Below are 27,365 nucleotides of genomic sequence, written 5' to 3'. Positions count from 1 at the left end.
AGGGAAGTGGGTCTGACGACACCCCCCCCCACACCCACGCGCGAGGGAAGTGGGTCTGACCGACACCCCCCGCCCCAGCCCCCCCCCGCGACGAGGAAGTGGGTCTGACGACAACCACCAGCCACCCCCCCGCGCGAGGGAAGTGGGTCTGACGACACCCCGCCCACCCCCCGCGCGACGGGAAGTGGGTCTGACGACACCCCGCCCACCCCCCGCGCGAGGGAAGTGGGTCTGACGACACCCCCGCCCACCCCCCCGCGCGAGGGAAGTGGGTCTGACGACACCCCGCCCACCCCCCCGCGCGAGGGAAGTGGGTCTGACGACACCCCCGCCCCACCCCCCGCGGCGAGGGAAGTGGGTCTGACGACACCCCGCCCACCCCCCGCGCGAGGGAAGTGGGTCTGACGACCCCCCCCACCCCCCGCGCGAGGGAAGTGGGTCTGACGACACCCCCCCCCCCCGCGCGAGGGAAGTGGGTCTGACGACACCCCCCCCCCCCCCCGCGCGAGGCAAGTGGGTCTGACGGACACCCCCGCCCCACCCCCCGCGCGAGGGAAGTGGGTCGACGACACCCGCCCCCCGCGCGAGGCAAGTGGGTCTGACGACACCCCCCCCCCCCCGCGCGAGGCAAGTGGGTCTGACGACCCCCCCCCCCCCCCGCGCGAGGCAAGTGGGTCTGACGACCCCCCCCCCCCCCCCGCGCGAGGCAAGTGGGTCTGACGACACCCCCCCCCCCCCGCGCGAGGCAAGTGGGTCTGACGACACCCCCCCCCCCCCGGCGCGAGGCAAGTGGGTCTGACGACACCCCCCCCCCCCCGCGCGAGGCAAGTGGGTCTGACGACACCCCCCCCCCCCCCGCGCGAGGCAAGTGGGTCTGACGACACCCCCCCCCCCCGCGCGAGGCAAGTGGGTCTGACGACACCCCCCCCCCCCGCGCGAGGCAAGTGGGTCTGACGACACCCCCCCCCCCCGCGCGAGGCAAGTGGGTCTGACGACAGAACCCCTCCCCCACGCGCGAGGCAAGTGGGTCTGACGACCCTCCCCCACGCGCGAGGCAAGTGGGTCTGACGACCCTCCCCCACGCGCGAGGCAAGTGGGTCTGACGACCCTCCCCCACGCGCGAGGCAAGTGGGTCTGACGACCCTCCCCCACGCGCGAGGCAAGTGGGTCTGACGACCCTCCCCCACGCGCGAGGCAAGTGGGTCTGACGACCCTCCCCCACGCGCGAGGCAAGTGGGTCTGACGACCCTCCCCCACGCGCGAGGCAAGTGGGTCTGACGACCCTCCCCCACGCGCGAGGCAAGTGGGTCTGACGACCCTCCCCCACGCGCGAGGCAAGTGGGTCTGACGACCCTCCCCCACGCGCGAGGCAAGTGGGTCTGACGACCCTCCCCCACGCGCGAGGCAAGTGGGTCTGACGACCCTCCCCCACGCGCGAGGCAAGTGGGTCTGACGACCCTCCCCCACGCGCGAGGCAAGTGGGTCTGACGACCCTCCCCCACGCGCGAGGCAAGTGGGTCTGACGACCCTCCCCCACGCGCGAGGCAAGTGGGTCTGACGACCCTCCCCCACGCGCGAGGCAAGTGGGTCTGACGACCCTCCCCCACGCGCGAGGCAAGTGGGTCTGACGACCCTCCCCCACGCGCGAGGCAAGTGGGTCTGACGACCCTCCCCCACGCGCGAGGCAAGTGGGTCTGACGACCCTCCCCCACGCGCGAGGCAAGTGGGTCTGACGACCCTCCCCCACGCGCGAGGCAAGTGGGTCTGACGACCCTCCCCCACGCGCGAGGCAAGTGGGTCTGACGACCCTCCCCCACGCGCGAGGCAAGTGGGTCTGACGACCCTCCCCCACGCGCGAGGCAAGTGGGTCTGACGACCCTCCCCCACGCGCGAGGCAAGTGGGTCTGACGACCCTCCCCCACGCGCGAGGCAAGTGGGTCTGACGACCCTCCCCCACGCGCGAGGCAAGTGGGTCTGACGACCCTCCCCCACGCGCGAGGCAAGTGGGTCTGACGACCCTCCCCCACGCGCGAGGCAAGTGGGTCTGACGACCCTCCCCCACGCGCGAGGCAAGTGGGTCTGACGACCCTCCCCCACGCGCGAGGCAAGTGGGTCTGACGACCCTCCCCCACGCGCGAGGCAAGTGGGTCTGACGACCCTCCCCCACGCGCGAGGCAAGTGGGTCTGACGACCCTCCCCCACGCGCGAGGCAAGTGGGTCTGACGACCCTCCCCCACGCGCGAGGCAAGTGGGTCTGACGACCCTCCCCCACGCGCGAGGCAAGTGGGTCTGACGACCCTCCCCCACGCGCGAGGCAAGTGGGTCTGACGACCCTCCCCCACGCGCGAGGCAAGTGGGTCTGACGACCCTCCCCCACGCGCGAGGCAAGTGGGTCTGACGACCCTCCCCCACGCGCGAGGCAAGTGGGTCTGACGACCCTCCCCCACGCGCGAGGCAAGTGGGTCTGACGACCCTCCCCCACGCGCGAGGCAAGTGGGTCTGACGACCCTCCCCCACGCGCGAGGCAAGTGGGTCTGACGACCCTCCCCCACGCGCGAGGCAAGTGGGTCTGACGACCCCCCCCCCCCCCGCGCGAGGCAAGTGGGTCTGACGACCCCCCCCCCCCCCGCGCGAGGCAAGTGGGTCTGACGACCCCCCCCCCCCCGCGCGAGGCAAGTGGGTCTGACGACCCCCCCCCCCCCCGCGCGAGGCAAGTGGGTCTGACGACCCCCCCCCCCCCCCGCGCGAGGCAAGTGGGTCTGACGACCCCCCCCCCCCCCGCGCGAGGCAAGTGGGTCTGACGACCCCCCCCCCCCCGCGCGAGGCAAGTGGGTCTGACGACCCTCCCCCCCCCCCGCGCGAGGCAAGTGGGTCTGACGACCCTCCCCCCCCCCGCGCGAGGCAAGTGGGTCTGACGACCCTCCCCCCCCCCCGCGCGAGGCAAGTGGGTCTGACGACCCTCCCCCCCCCCGCGCGAGGCAAGTGGGTCTGACGACCCTCCCCCCCCCCGCGCGAGGCAAGTGGGTCTGACGACCCTCCCCCCCCCCGCGCGAGGCAAGTGGGTCTGACGACCCCCCCCCCCCCCGCGCGAGGCAAGTGGGTCTGACGACCCCCCCCCCCCCCCCGCGCGAGGCAAGTGGGTCTGACGACCCCCCCCCCCCCCCGCGCGAGGCAAGTGGGTCTGACGACCCCCCCCCCCCCGCGCGAGGCAAGTGGGTCTGACGACCCCCCCCCCCCCCGCGCGAGGCAAGTGGGTCTGACGACCCCCCCCCCCCGCGCGAGGCAAGTGGGTCTGACGACCCCCCCCCCCCGCGCGAGGCAAGTGGGTCTGACGACCCTCCCCCACGCGCGAGGCAAGTGGGTCTGACGACCCTCCCCCACGCGCGAGGCAAGTGGGTCTGACGACCCTCCCCCACGCGCGAGGCAAGTGGGTCTGACGACCCCCCCCCCCCCCGCGCGAGGCAAGTGGGTCTGACGACCCCTCCCCCCCCGCGCGAGGCAAGTGGGTCTGACGACCCCCCCCCCCCCCCGCGCGAGGCAAGTGGGTCTGACGACCCCCCCCCCCCCGCGCGAGGCAAGTGGGTCTGACGACCCCCCCCCCCCCGCGCGAGGCAAGTGGGTCTGACGACCCCCCCCCCCCCGCGCGAGGCAAGTGGGTCTGACGACCCCCCCCCCCCCCGCGCGAGGCAAGTGGGTCTGACGACCCCCCCCCCCCGCGCGAGGCAAGTGGGTCTGACGACCCCCCCCCCCCCGCGCGAGGCAAGTGGGTCTGACGACCCCCCCCGCGCGAGGCAAGTGGGTCTGACGACCCCCCCCCGCGCGAGGCAAGTGGGTCTGACGACCCCCCCCCCCCCCCGCGCGAGGCAAGTGGGTCTGACGACCCCCCCCCGCGCGAGGCAAGTGGGTCTGACGACCCCCCCCGCGCGAGGCAAGTGGGTCTGACGACCCCCCCCCCCCCCGCGCGAGGCAAGTGGGTCTGACGACCCCCCCCGCGCGAGGCAAGTGGGTCTGACGACCCCCCCCCGCGCGAGGCAAGTGGGTCTGACGACCCCCCCCCCCCCGCGCGAGGCAAGTGGGTCTGACGACCCCCCCCCCCCCCCGCGCGAGGCAAGTGGGTCTGACGACCCCCCCCCCCCCCCGCGCGAGGCAAGTGGGTCTGACGACCCCCCCCCCCCCCGCGCGAGGCAAGTGGGTCTGACGACCCCCCCCCCCCCCGCGCGAGGCAAGTGGGTCTGACGACCCCCCCCCCCCCCGCGCGAGGCAAGTGGGTCTGACGACCCCCCCCCCCCCGCGCGAGGCAAGTGGGTCTGACGACCCCCCCCCCCCCGCGCGAGGCAAGTGGGTCTGACGACCCCCCCCCCCGCGCGAGGCAAGTGGGTCTGACGACCCCCCCCGCGCGAGGCAAGTGGGTCTGACGACCCCCCCCCCCCGCGCGAGGCAAGTGGGTCTGACGACCCCCCCCCCCCCCCGCGCGAGGCAAGTGGGTCTGACGACCCCCCCCCCCCCCCGCGCGAGGCAAGTGGGTCTGACGACCCCCCCCCCCCCCCGCGCGAGGCAAGTGGGTCTGACGACCCCCCCCCCCCCCCCGCGCGAGGCAAGTGGGTCTGACGACCCCCCCCCCCCCCGCGCGAGGCAAGTTGGTCTGACGACCCCCCCCCCCCCCCCGCGCGAGGCAAGTGGGTCTGACGACCCCCCCCCCCCCCCCGCGCGAGGCAAGTGGGTCTGACGACCCCCCCCCCCCGCGCGAGGCAAGTGGGTCTGACGACCCTCCCCCACCCCGCGAGGCAAGTGGGTCTGACGACCCCCCCCCCCCCGCGAGGCAAGTGGGTCTGACGACCCCCCCCCCCCCGCGAGGCAAGTGGGTCTGACGACCCCCCCCCCCCGCGAGGCAAGTGGGTCTGACGACCCCCCCCCCCGCGAGGCAAGTGGGTCTGACGACCCCCCCCCCCCGCGAGGCAAGTGGGTCTGACGACCCCCCCCCCCCCGCGCGAGGGAAGTGGGTCTGACGACACACCCCCCCCCCGCGCGAGGGAAGTGGGTCTGACGACACACCCCCCCCCTCCGCGCAAGGGAAGTGGGTCTGACGACACACCCCCCCCCCCCACCCCCCGCACGCGAGGGAAGTGGGTCTGACGACACACCCCCCCCCCACCCCCCGCACGCGAGGGAAGTGGGTCTGACGACACACCCCCCCCCCCCCCGCGCGAGGGAAGTGGGTCTGACGACACACCCCCCCCCGCGCGAGGGAAGTGGGTCTGACGACACACCCCCGCGCGAGGGAAGTGGGTCTGACGATTCCCCCACCCCCCCTATTTTTATTCTCTCTCGCCCTCCAGCAGATTCCTCACGAGGTGATTCCCCCGTCCCCCCTCCAAATTCTTTTTTTTCTCTTTCCCCCCAAAAAATTTTCTTAACCCCCCCCCACCTGCCGATCCGTCCTCTCCCCTCTGTCCCTTCTTTCTCTCCACAATTATTTGGTATGTTTACTTTGGGAAGTTATTTGCACAAACGAGAATATGATACAGGAAGTCATGAGAGACTAAAAACTTTTCTCAGAGGTTGAAGTTCTAGATTTGTTAGAGAAAGGAGATTTTTTTTTTTTTATATGTTTATATTCATGAGACATTGTTGGGGAGTTAGTGAATCTGTATGGCGAAAGGTATTTTATTCCATGTTTGAAAACAAAGTTAGTGTATGTGAGAGAATATGGGCATTTTTAAGAGAATCCGTGCCTGCTCATATCAGATGTGGCTTTTCTGTGACAGGACCTTTGTTTACAGGAGGACTGCACACTTGAAGAATATTTTTGGGAAGGGTCAGTCTTGGTTCTGTTGGTGGTTTTTGGGAAGGACATCTGTGCACAGATGAAAGGTGGTGCTTTCATTAGAACCAAAACATTTTATTGCTGCTTCTTCATATCCATTTTTGTGGGGATTGTTAGGATTAAATAATGTATTTGTTGTTTAAGTGTCCATACATATGGGAGTGGCCTACAATGTAGAAAAACATTGTTTGGTTTGCCAGCACAGTAAATGTATTGTGATGCTGCAGGTTGACCTGGCACTCTAGTTCCTCATGTGAACAGGTATGATCATTAGTAATTTACAGTAATTTTAAATAATTTTCTTCTGTTGTAGGCTTCTCATGGTGCTCTATCAGGGTTTGGACACACTAACCTTCAAACATTGGTTGATGTCACCAAAGAAGGCGGAGTATGGAAAAGTCCAGTTGTTGTTAAAATTATAACTCAGCAAAAGGTAGAGCCAGAGGAAGGTGAGGATGAATACCTTGCAGAAGATGATTGCTTTTTTTTTTTTTTAAGCAATATTTCAACTGGTAACATTTCTTGCTTGGTTATTTCAAATGTCTCTCATGTGTGTTGCATTATGACATCTTGATGGCTAACTGGACTTTTTGAAAATAGGTTAAAGGTAATACATTTTTCATTTACGGTAGTATGTTTAGTTTTAATGACAAATTTCAGTTCTATTTAAAATTGGCAGCCTTCCATTGGTGGTATCGTCAGAAGATCTAGAGTACACCTGCTCTGTGCAACCACTCACATGGCGCTCCTCCTTTTCTTGTGAACCTTTATCATAGTATTCTACCCATTACTGACAAAGAGCTTGTTGAGCCAGTGCTTAGGAAAGACGTTGTTGTTCCACAAATCTTTTTGCTTTGAATGTTTGAGTTCTTCCTGCTTGCAGTGGCTTAATCTCTGCTTTCCTTTGATACTTCATGATCACTCATCCTGCAGTGGTCTCTTCAAGCAAACTCAGTTATTGTATAAATGTGGATTCATTCTTTGACTGTGATCTTTTGATCCCATTTTTTCATCAGACTAATTGTTATTAGTCTTTAGACTAAATAGAAATCTTGAGGTAGAATCACAGTGATTTGAGACAGTATTTTAAGTAGCTTGTGGAACAAAACTACCTTTTCTAGTTTTGAACAGCCTAATGTCATTGCACAAGTCCTCAGAGGGCTGGAAATTGCACCTATCAGAACAAGTTGGATGTAGATGCTGCTGCTAAACGTACACTGTCAAGACTTTGTAGCCACCTGTGCTACATTAATTTTTGAATACTGACTCTACAAGTAATAACAAAGCTTTCCAATGCTTTTGAAGAGGTTGGGTGCATACTTTGTAAAAGGAGGTTATTATGGCTTTCGGGAACATATTGTGATATTGATTTTAGAGTGTTGTCTGATGAAACATCTCAGGCACTCTTAGCATTTCATAACTGTGTAAGAGGTCCTCAGTACAATCAGAGTGAGTCAGTAACTGAAATCTTTAACTACAGTACAACTAATGTATTTCATTTTCCTTGCTTGACAAAGATGGTATAGCTCAAACCTTTACTCTTCTCGAAGCCCTAACAACATGACTGATGGCACCATCAACGAAGCATACTAACTACAGCAGTAGTCTGACAAAATACTGAGCAGCCTTCAAAGCAAATACTAGAACTTCCACTGGAACTGTTACATGTTAATCTCTACTCACCTACTGCACATTCAAATGTGCCAACCCAATTGCCACATCAGTCTGAAGAGCCAAGGGCACCCCACCCCTTAAAGTGCCAGACCCTATGACACCCTATATCAGTCGAAACAGTTGACTTGTCAAAAACCATCAGGGAAAACACCACTCACCATTTGCCCCATCAAACGCTTGTCATGCATTTAAATCAGTGTTAGATATTATGCAAAAAAAATGGAATCCGTGTATGTGACCTGTGACTCCATGCCAACCTCCTTTTAATCACAATATTGTTCATCACAGTATTGTACAGGAAACAATGCCTCCCTTGCCCTAGATACATGAATCCATACACAATAGATAACACACACTGTACAGATTGTATGAGTTGGCTTATTAAATGGAAAGCCCTCTGCCAGTGCTTATTATTTCCATTTGGCAAGACAGTTTCCTCCATTTTGCCATTTGAAGCCTGAGCTGGAGTCTCTAACAGTAAATTTGTTTCTCAAAATTGATGTTAGAATCAGGCCTTCAAGTTTTTTCTCTTCTTAGTGGTTTCTCAATGTATACTCTTAACTGCGAAGGCAGGCTGATTTCAAAGCCCTAAGCTCTCCTTCTTGGTTAATACAAGTTTGTTTAACTTCTTTCACCTTCCTGTGGATTTTCCAGCCTTTTGATTCCTTATTTGAAATGTGGCTCCATTTTACTACCTAATCAAACCAGTACTTCAAACTATCACTTTGAAAGATTTCTGATTATGCTAGTCCATCCCAGGGTTTACGTGGGATGCTCCCCTCCAAGACTGATGTCTAATTTGCATTTAGTTTGCGGGTTTATGAAGCAAGTTGATGTAAATAATGGGTGATGCCAAATTACATCTTGATGGTTTTGAATGTAGTGCACATCTCTGTACATTTCTCATCTGATCTTTTATAGCACAATATGTCGTAAAGAACAATGAACTGTTGGAGTGCAGATCACAGTCAACTCAGGTGGTCCATTTAGAAAGTTAGGGGACTGTTCAAAGAAGTAAAAGCTGACCTATTTGCTTCCCATCCTCCTCCACTCTGCAGTTGGGAACCAGATCTGGACTCTAACAGTAGGTGTGTTTCTCGAGATTAATCTCAGAATAAGGCTTCATGATTTTTTTTCTCTTCTCGATGAGTCCACAATGTGTACTCCAACTGGGGAGGCAGAAGGCGTCTATAGTCATCATAGTTCCTTCCTGATTGATACAATCTGGTCTTAGGTTCTTCTTGGTCTTTTTATGGATTTTATAGCCCTTTGATCCCTTTTGTGAGATCTGGTGGCTAGCTTACGCCTCTTAATTTTCACACTGTCTCAAAGCATCATTGTTTGACAGATTTCAGGTTACACTAGTCAATTCAAGGGCTTTTGTGGTCTGCACCCCTCTAATACTATTGCCTGACCTACATTTAGTTAGCTGACATATGGATCAAGATCGTGTAGATAATAGGTGATGCCAAATTACAGCTAGATGTTATAAAATGTAGTGCAAATCTGGGCTGATGTTTTATAGAAGACTATTAAAAAGAACGACGAGCTGTTGGAGAGCAGAACACAGCCAACCCAACGATGATTAAGATAAGGAGCTCTTAAAAGGAGAAAAAAACGATGTTACCTTTGGTTTAAAATATTCTCAACGTAAAGGGAAAAATTCTAGTACTCTCAGTTCAGTATAATAACACAGTTCTCTCATATTTTACTATTCAAAATTGTCCATTGTTTTTCTATTTAACCATTTTGCAAAGTGACAGTGGTAGGAACTGTGAATGGCAGGGATCCTACCCTATCGCATCCAATTGTAGATCTAAAACAGATATATTTTCTAATACTCACTACACTGCTTTCCCTAGTAAATCTCAGCTTTGCATAATAAGGTGTGTGAGAGCGTACACTTATACATGACTGTTTCACTTGGAAGAGCAGATTGATAGTAACTGCCCTTTTCCATTAGAAAATCAACACCATGCCGCAGTAACGTGTGCAAAATTTTGTTTATTCAATACTGTAAGATCATTGGGCCCATCCCACTGCAGTACGTTGTGGAGCCAACGTGGTGAAGCAAGAGAGTATACTTTAAAGTGTGCCTGTAATACTTTCAGGTCTAAACAACATAATTTTCCTCTTTAAGCTTACTTATCATGAACAGCCGAACGTATCATAAAATCATAGCTAAAATGGTATTAGATACATTATTGTAAAGGATTTGTAAGAAATGTGTGCCCCACCCTTTTAAAAGCAAATATTTTCTGTTGGGTCGTGTTTGACGCAAGCTCTTGTTGGGCGTGCCCAAATTACGAGGCTGCTGCTGTACGTGTAAATTCATCCCCGGTGATCTTTAGAAGCGCAGCATTATGAGCGTTAGGTTTACATGAAAGTATATAGAAGATGGTGACCATTTAGAGTGTTACTAGTCATTTCCCACTCCAACAGCAGATTTTGTTTGTTTGAACATGTTACTGCTAATTATGTACAGCAGAGCTAGGTGGGCATAATACTTTGTGCTTTACACAATTGTATTTTTCTGGCAAATGTAGTGCTTTTGTTACTAACTACTTTGCTTATCACAGGTTGTGTGGGTGGGAGATTACAAAATACCGACAGCTCACCCTTTAAAAAACGATTTGATCTCTTTACGACAGGGTTTAGGCAAGATCAAAGTACCGAATCAGTCTTCATAGATTTGCGAAGAGCTGCGTCATATTTCCACAGAGGTTCGGTATGCGTCACCATGGTACTGGGCTAGTTGGCAGACTACAACACGGTAGATCATAACACTATAATTGAGGGGCTAAAGAAGTTGACTCTAGGTTTGCTGTTGACTCCTTTCGGCAGGAGTGCACCCATCAAGTTGTTTTTGGTGATTTTTATCCGCATTTACAAGTTTTCGCGGCTACGTGCACGCTTAAGTGCTCTTCTTTAATCAGCCAGCTGACAATATTCTTGCTTTTCCCATTTAATCAGTGCATTTCCAGAAGTGCCAAGGGGAAATCTATTTGGATTGTCAGTACTTTTTGGGACTATGAAGATTTTGAAATGTGAACATTTTTCTCTTAGTGACCTGAACACTATATTGGAGCATGAGTAGTGCTGGAGAAAATATTGAAATGGTAATTTTTTTCTTTATTTTCTTTCAGTTGAGGATACAGTCTTGACTTGCCCCATTCCGATGTTAGAAAAACAGAAGACTGTTCAGAACGTACTGTAAATCAGTGGTTCCCAACCTTTTGACTTCTGTGGACCCCTACTTTATGAATACTGGAACCCGGGAACCTCCACTGAATCATTTTTGGAATCCGGGGTGTCCTCCCAGTGAGTCATTACTGAAAGCTGGGGACCAAACTATTAATGTTATTTAATTTTTCAAGCAGTCGCGGACCCCCTGAGGAGGCTTCGCGGACCCCCAGGGTCCCTGGACCACAGGTTGGGAACCACTGCTCTAAATTTGCCAACATAATTCCAGAATTAGTCATTGTTCATACCGTAGATGCTATTTGTTCGGTATCTGAAGTATAGATTGTTGGAAATGTATGATATCACAAAGGTTGCTTCTTCTCCTTTAGTTGCTGAGCTGATCGTACAAGAGGGAGCTTCATTTCTTGAATTAAGAATAAAACATTTGATGAAAACAAACTGCATACCACAAGCAATGGTTTTGTCAAAATTGTGCACAGAGGCTTCAAAAACGTCAAATGCAGAATCATTCCGACAATCCTACATTTCCTGTTTGTGCACTATGCTGCCTAACGAAGATGCAATAAAAGAGGTTAGTGTTACATGTGCTATCTTTAATATGTATACTAGGGAGAAACGATTTGCTCGTCAGATGTATTGTAAAAGGTAATGGTTTTAAAAACTCGGTTATAATATTTTAACATGGTGTATAACGGCAAAAAATAAGTAAATAAATTAGGAATAGACCCGATGTTGACATTAAAAGGCTACACTATGCATATATAAATAAGAGGCTTAAAATCGGAGAGACACTTCTAGCTGCAGAGTCCTTATCTTTGAATTCTCCCCACGCATTAGACTGGTTTAGAAAGATTTTTCGTGAGCAGTACCCCTGCATGACGGTAGGTGCCGTTGATTGTCTCCCCTTGTCATTGGTAGTAGTCTGCTCTGGAAATTACTTTGCAGTTCCTATATAGGTTCTAACCGGGCGCGCTGACATCCTTTATTTTTTTCCATTGCAGCCAACGCTGATCCGAAGAGAGCTACCCCTCAGTCACTTTTTGACTGGTCTTTTTTGATTTTATTGTCAAATTCTTTTTGAGACCACTCTTGGTGTGTCGAGAAATGTCTAGGAAGACTGGTTTCAAGCCCTGTCTTGTGGCAGTGTCCTTGACGGATCTGCACCTTGATTGTCATTCTAGGCCTCGTTCACCTAAACCTGCGCCTGGACTGACTCTGTGTCTACCCGAATTTCCAGGAGCTGGAGCATACCCTGCCAAACTAAAATAATTTAATGAGACCTTGTGTCTTATTTTTGGGCAGTTCGACCCTGCCGGAGCGCATTAGGGACCCGTGGAGTCAGAGGTGTCCCAATTGGGTTCCACGCCAGGAGCTTCTGCGCTGATGGGCTCTCAGGGATCGAGTCCTGGATCTGGACCTGTGCTGGTTGTACTACCTCGAGCTTCCCCAGCGTCGGTCCCAGTGCTGACGATCTTGATGCCGGCTGCGCCATCCCCATTGTCATCCGTGGCATGGAGCCAAGTGGACATCACCCAATGCCGGCAGGAGCTTTGCCTCCTTGTTCAGATTGTGAGGCCTATTCTGCTTGCCTGGTCCTCGGGGAAGAATAAGAGGGGTCGCTGGACCTCTTAGAGTACCAGCCTTACAAAGAAGAAGTGGACTGACGTGAGGACTTGAATGAAACCAATTTTTTTACCCACCCCACATCATTCTAAGGAAGATGAGAGATTCCAGTGCCTGGAAACAAAAAGAGCATTGGTGTTCTAACTTGTTCATACAAAAGAGTTCTGAATGGATGACCAACTCTCCATAGAGTGTGTGGGTGCGAAGAAGGGTCAAGCCATGCAGAAGCGGACCAGCTCCAGATGGATTATGCCTTGCATTAAGATCTCCCAAGCACTGCCCAAAAAATAATCCCCTGAGGAATTGTGCGCTCATTCTACCAAAGCTGAAGCCGGACCACTGCGTTAGCATGCGGTGTTCTGGTCCTGGACATCTGTCACGCAGCAACATGGGCATCCCTGCACACATTTACCACACAACACTGCCTGGAGAGTCAGGTTCGTAGGCACGGGTGCTTTGCACATTCAGTCCTGCAGGACTTTCTCATTTGAACTTGGTTCGCAGACCAACCTCTAGGAATGGGATTGCTTGGGTATCTATTGAAAGGTAAGGAATTTGCAGTTAGAAGTCTTTATCGGATGAACAAGTTACTTACCTTCAGTAATTCCTTGTCTGGTATTGCAGGAAGCTGACTGTGTATATACTACATCAAAATGAGATACAGTGTGCACAGAGTCCAGGGGTTCCCCAGAGGCTTAACAGAGGCTAAAGTAGATCATGCTTATGCTTTCTTTTGTGCTTGTGTGGTAGAGCAGTTAGGCTTATCAGAGGGTAGAGCAAAGCATTTGTTGTATACACACAGGCAATAGAAGAAGCACACATTCAGAGACTTAATTCCAGACCAGTGTTTTTTATATAGCAAAAATATATTTTCTTAATTTATCTCTAGAACCACAAGATTCAAGTTGCAGGTAAGTACTTCAATTGATTAGTATTTTACACATTTATCAATAGCACTCTGTTTGAAACCGATAAATTAAACAGTTAGTGAAATATTGGCAATGAAACGTTGACACTGCAATTTTCAGAAACAATTCCTGGGGGAAGAAAAGTTAGTACGATTTATAGGTAAGTACTCGACTTACAGTTCCAGTCTCCAGGGGTTAGGAAGGATCAAAGGAATTTGGCTGCACCTAACTTGTCAGTCATTTAATCTGCTCTGGGTATAGGGTGTGCTTCTGTCTTAGTGACATAGTTGAGACCGCTATAGTCCACACAGAACCTCATTTCACACTTGCCATCTTTGGTATGAGGTTTGGGGACTAAGACCACTGGGCTAGCCCAGGGACTGTCAGAGTGCTCAATTAGCCCTAACTCCAGCATCCTGTGGACTTTCACTTTGATGCTCTCTTTGATATGGTCAGACTGACTGTATATTTTGGTTTTGACAGGTAAGCTGTCTCCTGTGTCTGCCCAGGGTTCAAAGAGAAGAGCCCAGCATACTGCGGTAGGACTTGCCTGCAGTCAGTCTGCTGTTGGGCAGAGAGGGTGTCTGAATAGACAACTCCATCTACTGACCCATCCTTAGGGTCAGTTTAGAAGAGGTCAGGGAGAGATTCACTCTCTGCTTCCTGATCCTCATCAGTAACCATTAGCATGGTTATGTCTGCCCTATCATTGTGGAGTTTCAAGTGATTAGCATGGATCACCCCCTTGGGTGTCCTGCTAGCGCCCAGGTCCACCAGGACCACCTGACTCTTCTTTTCTATGATTGGGTAAGGGCCACTCCATCTGTCCTGAAGTGCCCTGGGAGCCACAGGCTCCAGAACCCAAACTTTCTGCCCTGGTTGGTATTCTACCAGTGCAGCCTTTTGGTCATTGTATTTACTTTAAGGACCTCAAGAACTCATTGTCATAGAATGTCTTAAAACCAGTGCACGTTTACCATATGTAATAGATTTAATTCTTTTTTATAAAAATAACACAGCTTTGACTTGTATTGTGTGATTGTTTTTCTGCTTGAACTAGCTGTTCTGTCCCAAGCCAACCTTGAAGAGTTTGCCTTTGCTTTTCAACCTAGCTACCATCTGTCATTTAAATCCTAATAAGTAAGGCATTGGTTTTTAAGTGTGTTTAGACTGGTGTCAGATTTCTAAATTTTCTTGGACATTGAGAATACCTGTTTCTAGGATTCTGAGTAGTGCAGATCATGAAGAGCTGACATGATGCACAGTTTAAACACCTCTCCAAGAAGTCAGGCGGAATTCATATTGGGTGTTCAAGATGTTTTATTAGTCTTACTGGAGAATGCATCCCCTGTAGTGGAAACTCATGGACACTGATTACACAGGATCAGAGTGTGCCCAACATCATCAAGGGAGGTTCACTGCGAATCTAACTCCCAGAGCCACCTTCTTGTCTTCTGGGTTGGCAGAAGTCCTCTCCAGAACCCTTGGAGCTGATTCAGAAACTAACTTCTTATGGAATTGCTCAAATTAGTCCTTGTGAACAAGGGAAGTCTGGGGTTATTTGCTAGTTACTTATTGGTCCACTAAAAGGCATCATGCTAATATTAGATTCACATCTTTATGATCTTATTAACTTTCACCTCTTGTAGACCTTTTACAGTTTCACTTTCCTGAGTTGTTGGAGGTCTTGCTGATATTGATTTTGATTACGTCTTTAGATCTTCAGAATAATCATTGCCATATGATCATCAAGAAACAGCAGGTTCAGTATCTAAGGTTTACAATTGAGAATCAGCATGACATTTGAACTAAAGCCTGTTCCTTCAGATTTCGGACAGACTCTTACATCTGCACCTATCTAGAAAATTGTTTATCAAATTTCAGCCCCCCTTTCCCTGTCTGACGAGGTATTTAGGTTGTTATTAACAACCTGTTGAACCTGGCATTTTATAGGAAATATTCTCCACTTCTTCCATCTCACAGAACTTCAATTCAGAGAAGTGGTGATATGCTGTGACCTAGAGTTGGATTCTCTGGGTTAATTTGTATTGTAACATTTAGATTTCACTTCATATTGATATTTCAGGCTACAAAGCCATTTGATCTGATGATGAGTGGATATCAAGGAAGCCAGTTTCAAGTGCTTGGTTTGAACAGTGGCCTTTACAAGAAATTTTGGATGTAGTTTGTGGGGTTGGCAGCCATGATCTTAAACACGAATAAGTACCATTTTCTTGGGTATGACCTTTCTGGTCTGCAACAAGTAACTGTCCATATCTTTGTTTTAGTAGTTTCTGAAATTCAAAATGGTTGTCAGTTATTCTTGTATGATTCACATTCTACAGGTTGGTCTTTTGCACAGAAAAAGAGCTCCAATTAGTGCTACATATTGTGAAAGAAGGGATGGTCAGTGGTTAGGTCAATCTAGGGTTAAGGTACCTTACAGTTGCAGCCTTTTAAATAAGGCCCCTTTCAACCCTTTGACTGTGTGATTACTCTTGTTCTGACCACACTCAGTATGGCTGGGGTGTCTACAGTGCAAGCATCAGAACTCAAGTCTTTAGGCTAGAGGTCTATATATTGAACTCCAGAGCTCAGGGACAGTTTTCTGGGACTGAAATTGTGTTATCCTCTCATCTAGGGTAAAGGTTGTGTGCCCTAATGCATAACACCATTGGGATTATCTATTTGGGCAAGCAGAAAATAACACTGACTCGCTCGCTTTACCACAGTAAAGATTTGTGAGTCGTGCCTGAACATCAACTTTCTGATAGGTGACTCTATTCTGGAGTTATATGCACTGCATTATTCCAGAATCTAGCAGTTATGTCCGGAAATATTTTTCATTTGGGTTTTTTGTTAACTTTATGACATCAAGCATAGTGAAGGCCAGTGCCCCCTGAATTACGTCAACTGTATGTCCACTGTGTCTCATTGTGTGAGCACCATTTTTAAAATCTTTCTTCCACTGGAGAATCCACAAGCAACAGCGGGAGCTCCTGATTTTCTTTGTGTAAAAAGTTGCTTTTGTAACAGATTCAGCGAGATTTCAGAAACTTTGACAGCCATTCCCATTTGAGAATGCTGGGTGTGTATGAGGGTGGGATGCCCGACTGTGTTGAAGGCAGCTGAAAGGTCCAGCAATATAAAAAAACAGAGGTTATCATCACCTGCTGTCAGGAGGACATTGTCTACAATATGTAAGTTAGAAGTTTCCATTCTGCCGCAAGAGCTGAAGCCAGACTAGTAGTTGTGCAGGAGATGGTTAGCTTTAATGGTATCTGGGAGTTAAACATAAACTGCTTTTTCAGTGATCTTGCTGAAGAAGGATGGGCCAGTAGTCCGCAAGGTTATCAAGTTTGAAGTCAGTGTTTTTAGGGATGGGAGTATCTGGCCTGCCTTCAGAGAACTTCTGGGAAGATGCCTTGATTGAAGGAAGCATTGACTGCTGAATTGGGCTGAGAGAGACTTCTTGAACTTAATACTTGGGAATTCAGATGAGATCATACCTGCAGTAACTTGAGCCAGCAGTGTTTAATCAGGAAACAACTTAAGAGCAGGTCAACACTGGCTATTCCTCATGCTTTGTTGTGTAAACATTGGCCTTTTAAAGCAGCCTCCAGAAGAAAATCCAACAGATGGCTCCATTTCATTATGAATCAGCACTGGTTGCCCTAACTGATGGTGAACACTTTGTTGTGATTTGTTGAGGTTATCATGAACTACATGTACCAGACTGCAGTAGAATTGTTTTGCTGAGATGACAGCAGTGTGTCTCCCACCTTCTCTGCCCCCTGGACTCCCTAAATTCTTGGAGTTGTATTCTTGGTTTATGTCAACTCAATATATTGGGCTAACAGACCTGTAAACTGTTTCCTAAATGCATGTCCGGACTAAAACATGGCAACCTTAAAGACAGAGGGCCTGATTTAGGTCTTGGCGGAGGCTATACTCTGTCACAAATGTGACGGGTATCCTGTCCACCTTATTACAATCTCCATTTGAGAAAAGGGGGCGGGAAATCTGTCTCATTTGTGACAGAGTATTCCCCTCTGCCAAACCCTAAATAAGGCCTTTGGTCATCTTGTAATCCTATCAAGAGGGGTTGATGTGTTTAGCTCAAAATGCCTTAACAACTGCTAGAGACCTCAAAAGCATATTGTGTCTGCTTCTTCCAGTACAATATATCCATAAAGCCCGGTATCCAATAAGTTCTGAATGAAGGGGGAAAATAAGACAACGTACGAGGGAAAGTGTCTTTATTGTAATTCTGGAAGTCTTTGTCCTACTTCACAACAACCACTTAATCATCATTTCTGAGCAGACAGTGTGCTTTTCTGTCAGAACACCTATTTTGGCACTTTATATCTTGGGTTGCTAAAGCATGCAGAGTGACTAGGCCCTAAGTGTGCAGAACTCTTGAAATTATTAAAGTGCCTGCCCTTTTTGCAGAATCCTTTATCCATCCACACATTCCCAATCAGTTCTAATTGTTTTATATTACGTTTTGTTTCTTAAAAAAAGTTTTATCATCTTAACATTTCTTTCTTTTTTTTTCTTGCTAGATTTCAAAAGTGGACTGTAGAGAAGTGCTCGATATTATTTGTAATTTAGAGACTGAAGGCCATGACAACACAGCGTTTATTCTGTGCACAACCTATCTTACGCAACAGCTCCAAACAGAAAATATCGATTGTTCTTGGTGAGTATTGCAAACATACTTTGCTGAAAAGTTGAAAACTGAGGTAAACTCAAAGCAGACTTAATCACTTCTCTTAAAATTAATTTAACATTATTTGACCTTCCTCTGTCTGATGATGGTTGGTATGAAATAAACATAGAGATTCTGGAACTGTATATTGAAAGACCTATCAGTTATTGCAATGCTGTTTAAATATTCACCCATGAGAAAAAAAGTTAGAGGTATAGGGGAATGACAAAAACAGTGATTTTCCATTTTAGCCCTTTTAGGATATATAGCCAAAACTACTATTGGATGTATACCAAACTTGCCTACTTAGAAAATGTGCCTATTTAGGTCTCACATAGATAGAAATACTCTGTCTTTTCAAGACATTTTGTTTTCAATCAGTGAGGTTGGACTACACCCATTACTTACCGTTGTTGGGCTCCATTATCTCTCATTTACTTGCTTCTTATAGGTAGGCTGACGTAGGCTCCCTTCCTCTTTGTGTGTTCGTCCGACCCCTGGAGCATGGCTGCATTACTTGTATGTCTTCCACTGCCCATTCCATAGGTGCAAATTTTTTCTTTGGACTCAAGCACTCTACAAGAGTGCAGCTTTCTTAGCTGGCTACCTTCTTTACTTAACCTGCCTCCTCTTCCTCCCTTTTGCAGCCTGACTCCCCATTCCCTCCATTGATGTTTGTGTTGTTGCTGCCCCATGCCCTCCCTCCTAACTCTGTTTGTTCTTGTGCCTGCTCCCACCCCTTACATCCCTATGCCTGTTTTTTTTTGTAAACAGATTTTATTAGATTTTTGCAAACAAAAACAGATAATCATAGCAAGGACTGGAATAGTGTAGTGTATTACAATATCTTCATATCTCAAAGCAGTATGGTATTTCTTGTTCTTGCTCTGAATACCCACCATCTCTTTCCCCCCCGAGTCGGACATCTGAAGCAGTCTATGTCTAGCTTCAGTTATGTGTCTGTATTCTATATTGGGTGAAGAAATTTCCGGAGTCGCTATGGTTACGCAGCAAGAATGGAAGCTACATTCTAAGTAGGGGAAGCGTGAAGTGACTGGCGGTTATTGATTATGATGCTGTGGTGAGGGTTCCTGGGAGGGGGTTAGAGGGGCTCCTGTGAAGAAAGAACAGGGTGTTTTTAGACAGTTGACCAAAGCCCCTCGTGCATGGGCAGTGTGTTGCTGCACTTCTCTTACTAGGAGTGTCCCCTCACAATCTGCCCACCTTTCCAGTTCCTTTCACCGTGTCATTAGCCAAGGCCCCTCTGGTCCTTTCATTGTCAGGTGAGCTCGCATTTGGCTAATATCAGCCCCAGATCTTGAAACTTACTAGTCACCTTGGATTTGGGTGGGGGAACCAGTGAAGTAGGCAGTGGCATGGTGTAGGAAGCTGACCTGGTACCTATGGTACATGCAAAGCTCATGCAATACCACTGTAGTCAAACAGCACTTACACACGTGAAAGAAACACTCAATTGTACAAAAATAAATATACTTTAATTTTTGGAACTAATCACCACAAAATGCTAGACAGGTAACCCACCCTTAGGAGGTAAGTAATAAACCAAAATATACACTAGTAATCAGAAACAGGAATAGAAAGGTTAGAAAACAGAGCTGGAATACTAGAAAACCACAGAGATAAGTAACACAGTACCCCCCTACCGACCAGGAATGTAGGAGTAAAACACTGGATTTTTCACAAACCACCTGAAAGGAGGAAAAGAAGAAAAAGACACCCAGACAAGACTGCAAGAAAACAAGTGGTGGATTCCTGAAGAAAGAAGACCTGTGGAGAGAGGGGACCAAGTCCAAGAGTCACAGTGGAGTCCAGGAGGAGTAGGAGCTACTACCCACCCAGCTGTGGAATCAGGAGTTGGTTGACGGTGATGAAGAACAGGTCAGCACTGCAGCCCTGGAGCCAGACGAGTTCTTGATGGGTGCAGATGAAGTCCCACGCTGGAAGGAAGATTGCAGACTGGTGTCGGAGCAGGAATTTCACCCTCAAGCCTTGGCAAAGGCAAACTCGTAGTTAGTGGAAAAGAGGTGCTGCTGAGGCCACCCAAGGTCCAGGAGGACTCAACCCAGGAGGGGGAGTCACATGGGACCCTCAGCATTGCTTAGAGTCCACAGGAGCAGAGGCAGAACCCACAGGAGTCCCACAGGACGGGGGCACAGGAGTCGCATAAGAAGCCCACGCAGCACTACAAAAGAAGATCCCATGCTACAGGAGGCCGTGCTTTGCAAGATGGAGTGCTGGGGGCTGGAGCTACACTTCGCCTGAAGATCCCTTGGAGGAGATGCAAACAAGCCTTGGCAGCTGCAAGAGACGCAGTGCACGGGGTACTGTCCTTTACCTCCACTAAAGTTGAACAGCTGGCAGAGAGGACCAAGAGGACTACTCGGGACCACCACCCATGATGCAGGATCCATGCAGCTCAAGATGAGAGGAGATCCACACAGCCGGTTGTCACTTGCTGCAGGTGCCTGCGGTTGCAGGGGAGTGACGCCTTCACTCCAAGGGAGATTCCTTCTTCTTCTTGTGCAGGCTGAAGAGTTGCAGTCTTCTGAGGACGCACGGCTGGGGAAATGTTGCAAAGCTGGCAGAAGACGCGTAAACAAAGTTGCAGAAAAGTCTTCTTCGTTGTAGTAGCGCTTGTCAGTTCCTGGAGGGTCCAGTTGCAGTTGCAGTGGCCAGAAGTCGAAGCAGATGTTGCAGAGGAATCCTGCTGGAATCATGCAAGCTGAATCTGAAGACCCATCCAAAAGAGAGACCCTAAATAGTCCTGAAAGGGGGATTGGTCACCTAACCAGGTAAGCACCTATCAGGACGGGGCTCTGATGTCACCTACCTGGCCTGGCCAATCAGATGCTTCCAGAGTTCCCTGTCAACCTTGAAACAAGATGGTAGAACCCATGGACCCTCTGGAGGAGCTCTGGGCACCACCCCTGGGGTGGTGATGGACAGGGGAGTGGTCCCCTTTCCATTATCCAGTTTCGTGCCAGAGCAGGGAGTGGCAGTCCCTGAACTGGTGTGGACTGGTTTATGCACGGAGAGAACTAAATATGTCCTTCAAAGCCAACGAGTGGCTGGGGGAGGCTACCCCTCCCAAGCCAGTCACACCTATTTCCAAAGGGAGAGGGTGTTACCTCCCTTCCCCAAAGGAAATCCTTTGTTCTGCCTTCCTGAGCTCAAGCAGCAGGTGGGCAGAAACGTGTCTGAGCGGTGGCAGCAGCTGGGCTGCCAGATAACCCTGTAGGACTGGTGGTAGCAATCCTGGGGGTCCTCTAAGGAGCCCCCAGAGTGCATGGAATCATACTTCCAATACTTGCAACAGTATTGGGGTATGCTTCCGACATGTTTGATACCAAACATGCCCAGGTTCGGAGTTACCATTTTGTAGCTGGACATAGGTATTGACCTGTATCCAGTACACGCGTAAAATGGCGTCCCTGCACTCACAAAGTCCAGGAAAATGGATCTGGAGTTTGTGGCGGCACCTCTGCCAGTGCAGGGATGCCCTCACACACAGGTACCTGCTGAGAGGGCCTACCATAGGGGTGGCTTACAGTGACCTGTAGTGAAAACGGGTGCATGCACCCGTTTCACCCAGACTGCAATGGCAAGCCTGCATACACCTTTGCATGGGCTCCCTATGGGTGGCAGAATAACTGCTGCAGCCCATAGGGATCCCCTGGAACCCCAATGCCCTGGGTACCTAGGTACCTTATACAAAGGACTTTCATGGGGGGACGAGTATGCCAGTTGTGCTAAGAAAAAGGTACAATTTAGAGGAGAGAGCAGAACTACTGGGGTCCTGGTTAGCAGGAACTCACAGTCAGTTATACTGACAATAGACAGAAAATGGGGGTAACCAAGACAGAGGGTACTTTCCTACAGGCACCGAGAACAAAGACCAAATGCATTCGGCATCGCAAACAGACTCCTGCAGCTGTCTCGGTATGGAGCTCAAAAACCGATACATCATTTTCGGAGATGAAAAAATGTTACCAATTTCGGAGCCAACACTTTCGGTTTGAGCTAAATACTTGCTGCCCAAACTTCAGAACTGAAAGCCATAAGTAGTAAACCTGCTACTTGTACACAAGAATCATCGGATAGGCAACCCACTTTAGAAGTGATGCCCGCTTTAGAAGTGATGCCCGCTAATCAGCGAAAATTGCATATTCAAAAAGACACCCGAAGGATAATTGCTTCTCCTCCAGTGACTATTAAGAGGAAATTATCTTTTCAGGAGACCTTAGATGCTGGACCTCCACCAAAACAAGGTCTGAAAAGACAAGGAGAGAGAAAAGGCTATACAGTGAAAACAGCCTTCACCACCACATTCTTCTGTTCTTCCTTCCACAACACACCCACCATCACCTACATATGAGATGCAGTTTTGACCATAAACATCCTCAACATCACCACACAGGGATGATCTTGGTGACGTTCAGCAGGATACGAATCCATGGGATCTATATGATCCTGATCACATTCTTTCAAATATTCCACTCTATTATCCTGCTTGACCTTCTCCACCAGAAGGACACTACTGCATATAACCAGGTCATAGCCAGAGCAGCTGCCTACCATAATATGCAGATGCATACAGATCATATAGAGGAGAATTTCCTTTTTAACACAAATTAACCTCTATACACAAGGAATATCAGTGTCTTCCAATGCTCCCAGGAATGCTCAGACATTCATCTGACATTTTCAAAGAACCAGTGAAGACCAGAATCATCACTCCTAGAGTGAATAAAAAATATAAACCTGCACCCTCAGACCAAGTTTTTATCAGTACTCAGTTACCACCTGATTCAATATTGGTTAGCACAGCAGCGAAAGGGGCCAACAGTCAGTCAACAGGAGATGCCCCTCCTCCAGATAAGGAGAGCAAAAGCTAGATGCTGCAGGTAAAAGGGTAGCCTCACAAGCTGCAAATCACTGGAGGATATCCAACTCACAGGCTCTCTTAGCTAGATATGATAAGGCCCACTGGGACGAGATGGAAGAACTGTTGCAGTATCTTCCACCAGATCATCAGAAAGAGGGATAACAAATAGTCACAGAAGGGCAAGCAATATTTAACAACTCTATCAGATGTGCTTTATTTGCAGCTCACACCGCAGCCAGAGGAATCAACACCAGTGTAGTCATCAGAAGACATGCTTGGTTAAGGTGTTCAGGGTTCAAACCTGAGATACAACAAGCTGTGTTAAATATTCCCTTTGACAAGGAACATCTATTCAGACCAAAACTTGACACAACTATAGAGACACTTAAGAAAGATTCTGAGAAGGCTAAGGTGATGGGGGCATTATACACCACACCCACCAGAGGAAATTTTCATAGGCCGCAGTTTAGAGGTGGCTTCAAGCCATCAGCCACAGAAACATCAACTTCCCAGCAAAAACAGACCTCACAGTTCTACAAAAAAGGATTATTAGGAGGTTCCTCTAGAGGATCCTACAATAGAGGAAGAGGCAAACCATCCACTTCCAGAGATTCCTCTACCTCAACTAAACAGTGACTTACTCACCATTCCCACAGCGTACACATCTCCTATGGGAGGAAGACTGGTACATTTCTATCCACAATGGCACAACATCACTACAGACCAGTGGGTTCTGTCCGTTATCCAACATGGTTATTGTCTGGAACTCATTTCCACTCCACCAAACATTTCTCCTCTTTCACACAGACTCTCTCACGACCATCTCACTCTACTGAAAGAGGAGGTACGATCACTACTACTTAAAGGGCCCATAGAGATAGTACCTATATTCCAACAGGGATCAGGAGTATACTCACTATACGTTTTGATACCAAAGAAAGATGGCACAATAAGACCAATTCTAGATCTCAGGCCTCTCAATCTATACATCCTTTCAGAACACTTTCATATGGTCACTCTACAAGATGTCATTCCCCTACTAAAAAAGGGTAGTATTATATGAAAGCATTAGACCTCAAGGATGCCTATTTTCACATTCCAACATGTCCAGCACATCACAAATAAAGGTTTGTCATTGCAGGAAAGCAGTACCAATTAAAAGCACTACCATTTGGAGTAACAACGGCCAAATGTTTAGCTGTAGTTGCAGCATTCCCGAGAAGACAACACATCCATTTTTTCCCATATCTAGACGACTGGCTCATAAAAGCCAGTACAATCCAAGTTTGTCAACAACACACTCAGTATACCATAGATGATCTACTCAGTTTGGGATTCACAATCAGTAACCTCACATTCCACCTGCAGCCATCACAAATACAGCTGTATCTGGGAACAGTTCTGAAGACTCAGGCAGGCTTAGTGTAGGAAAGTGCCATTGTTGGCATAGTTACCCTGCCCCTCCCCCCCACACGTTTTGCCTGGTGTTGATGCCCACTTTGATTGAAAGTGTGCTGGGATCCTGCCATCCAGGCCCCAGCCCCAGTGTTCTTTCCCAAAATCTGTACCTTTGTTTCCACAATTGGTACACCCCTGGCACACAGTTAAATCCCTGTCACGGATTCGTGTGGGTCTGATCAGGACTCTGGTTGGGACACCCCTTGAGGTCACCAAATATCCTGAAGAGGTAGTGTGCTGGGGCAGAAGAGCAGCTAAATGCATACACAGAAAGGACAGCTATGGACAGGCACAGGAAACAGGAAAGTAAAAGCAGAGCAACCCTTGCGTGAACAAACAGGAAACAGATTACTAATGGACAAACATGCTGAGGTTGTACACAGAGTAAAGCGCAGAACCTCCCACAGTGACCGGGAATGTCAATGCATCTGTGCAGTTTGCTCTTACAGATAGTCACCCTGCTAGCCCCATAGAAAGGAGGCAGCAGAAGTGATTCTGTCTCTGGACCCTAGAGCACAAACAAGGATAGTACTTACATACACAAGACACGCTCTTGAGGGTCCACCTGGAAACACAGTGGCGATTCCTGAGAAAACAGCAATAGCACACTGTCACTGTTAGGCCCGAAAGACAACGTATAACACTAGACAAGGATGGGGGCTGGAATTGCCTCCTGGAACCCAGGAGCCAACCCCAGTACAAAGGAGGACACTTATACACTGGTGAAGACTGATAGAACACTTAGAAGTCACAAATACCGAGAGGAAACGGAAACAGAAGGGAACAAACTAAGAGGCAGAGGCAGAGGCAAGAACTGGGAACAAGCTAAGGCTGAAGCAAAGGCAGGACTAGGACTTGAAAACAGGGCGCAAACGTCTGGCTGGAACAAACAGAAATAGGACTGGGAAACAGAGCAGGCTCTGGCTGGAACAGGCAAGGACAGAGCTGGAATACAGGGTGTAGGAATAAACAGAAAACAGGAATGGGAAACAGAGAGCAGGTTCAGGCTGAAACAAGGCAGGAGCAGGACAGGGAGCGGGCTCTGGAAGAAACAAACAGGTATTAGGCTAAGAGATAGGTAGCAGACTCTGGCTGGAACAATCAGGGGCAGGGCAGAGATACAGGAAACAGGTTCAAGCTGGAACAAAACAGGAACACCATCCGATAAGGGGTCTGTAACACAAAGGAATCGAACTCTAATGCACAACGGGGATCTTGAGGAAATGGCTGCTTATAAGCAGTTCCAAGCTGGACTGCACAGGAGAGGTCTCAGGTGTGTGTAGTTTCAGACACTCGCAAGTCCTGAGCAGAGGATCCGGTGAAAATGAGCAACTGGACTTCTCCCATAGAAAACAATGGGAAACAGTATCCGGGCTTTCCTGACTACCAGACTGCATTATGGGATTTGCAGTCCCAGGAAGCAAATGTAGTACTACACAAGTATACCATGGCGAAAAGAGAAACAAACAGGAGTCAGCAAGGGACTCTAGATAAGTGTTCAAGGTGATTCCCAGGCTACCGAGAGTCCCCTTACAGCACCCCCTAGAAATGGGACGACAGAGTCGTAACAGTATACCCCCGCCCACCAGTCTGCTCAAGAAGAGAAGGCGATCTTTTGGCTGAAAAAAGTTGAAGAGGCAAAGCCACAGCAAGAAAATCCAACACCAACCTTGGTTGATAAGTTTACAGTCCTGCCACAGATGAATCATCCAATGAGCAAATCATGTATTAATACCCATATGAGCTCCGATGTCTTTCCTCTTTATTGATCGATTGATATGGGAGGAGTGCATGGAGTTGGTTTCTGGTAAAGTGGATTCAGGAGCAAGGAGATCTGGAATGGCATTATGGGCTGTATTCTTTAGGACATTAGTTTCCTGTTCAGTACTTTCTTCTTTGGAGGAGAAAATTGGCGTATTAGTAACTGTCAGGTCTGTAACACCTTCTGACAAGCAGGATTTGTCTGTTTCTGCAGCAGTCTTTACATTGATTGTGGTTAGTGACTTGGGAGATACGGGTAACTGGTGTTCTCAAAGTAAACATGAAAAAGTCCGAATTTTCTTTCGTCTTGGATGACTTCGGAGTATCAAATTCAGGAGCAACAAGAGTTTTCAAGTCTTTAGAAACTGGATTAACATCTGAAAATGTAGAAGTTCCACGAGCTAATTCTTTAGGGTGATCTTCAGACAAGACTGAGATTTCTTCATTGCAAGTGCTCTGTGGTGTATTCGTGGTATCAGAAATGGTTTCTTTGCAAAGCGTTTTTACTACAGGTAGTTGATCTTCAACTCTGTTAACACTGAAAGGTTGTTCTTTGGATTGAAATAGAACTGGAGTCTCTTCAGAAATCGCCTCTACATTGTTATCTAAATTTTCAGCTTTAGCCTTTGAATTGATGATGGTTTCTTGCAGTAAAACACTAAGAACAGTACTTATCATCAGATCTTCGAATACAAGATTCAAATAGAAGTCATTAGTTTTAGTGGGACATATTACATATTTCAGTACTTGAGCTTCGGTTTCAGATTGCTGGTTTTCAGGAGTCTTTAATTTCAGAGACACAGCAGGTGGCATTGGTGTGGCTGGTTTTACATCAAAATCAGATACCAGTAGATCAGGGATCTGTTCTTCACTAACTGTTGAGCTGGAAACAGGATACATAGTGGCAGGGAACAGCAAGTCAGAATCAGTGGTTGAGGCTGCAACTGTGTCCTGTTCTAGGAGTTCTATGATATTGTTTGAAAGGGCAGGAGTATCCCCACAATCTGAAAATTCTTGTGTGTGCGCCATTTGGACAGCACTATCTGCAGGTTTGTTCACGGCAAGGCAGGAACCACTATCATCACTAGATTCAGATTATTCAACACTGTTGCACAACTTGCCATTAATCTCCAGTAAAGTCATATCTTGGTTTCTTAAGGTGCAGCTATTTGAGTCTGCATCAGAACTCTCTTCTTCCTTTGGCTTCATTTGTTCTGATAGAGGCGCTGAGTCACTTCCTTCTGAAGACTCTGATCCATCCTTTGAATCAAGAGGTGTCAAATCTCTCAGAGATGT

General features: G+C 49.2%; 1 protein-coding gene across 1 annotated transcript in view; it reads left to right on the top strand.

Annotated features, from left to right (window-relative positions):
* RLF (RLF zinc finger) overlaps positions 1-27,365 on the top strand; it is a 281,556-nt gene that overhangs the window by 121,311 nt on the left and 132,880 nt on the right. The window contains exons 4-6 of the mRNA XM_069223919.1: positions 6,138-6,273; positions 11,071-11,273; positions 17,799-17,935. Coding sequence (XP_069080020.1) covers positions 6,138-6,273; positions 11,071-11,273; positions 17,799-17,935 — 476 coding nt within the window. The remainder of the gene's footprint in view (positions 1-6,137; positions 6,274-11,070; positions 11,274-17,798; positions 17,936-27,365) is intronic.

The sequence above is a fragment of the Pleurodeles waltl genome, chromosome 3_1 (assembly GCF_031143425.1).
Source record: "Pleurodeles waltl isolate 20211129_DDA chromosome 3_1, aPleWal1.hap1.20221129, whole genome shotgun sequence".
NCBI classification, from domain to species: Eukaryota; Metazoa; Chordata; class Amphibia; order Caudata; family Salamandridae; genus Pleurodeles; species Pleurodeles waltl.
This window is presented reverse-complemented; position numbering and strand designations above follow the sequence as displayed.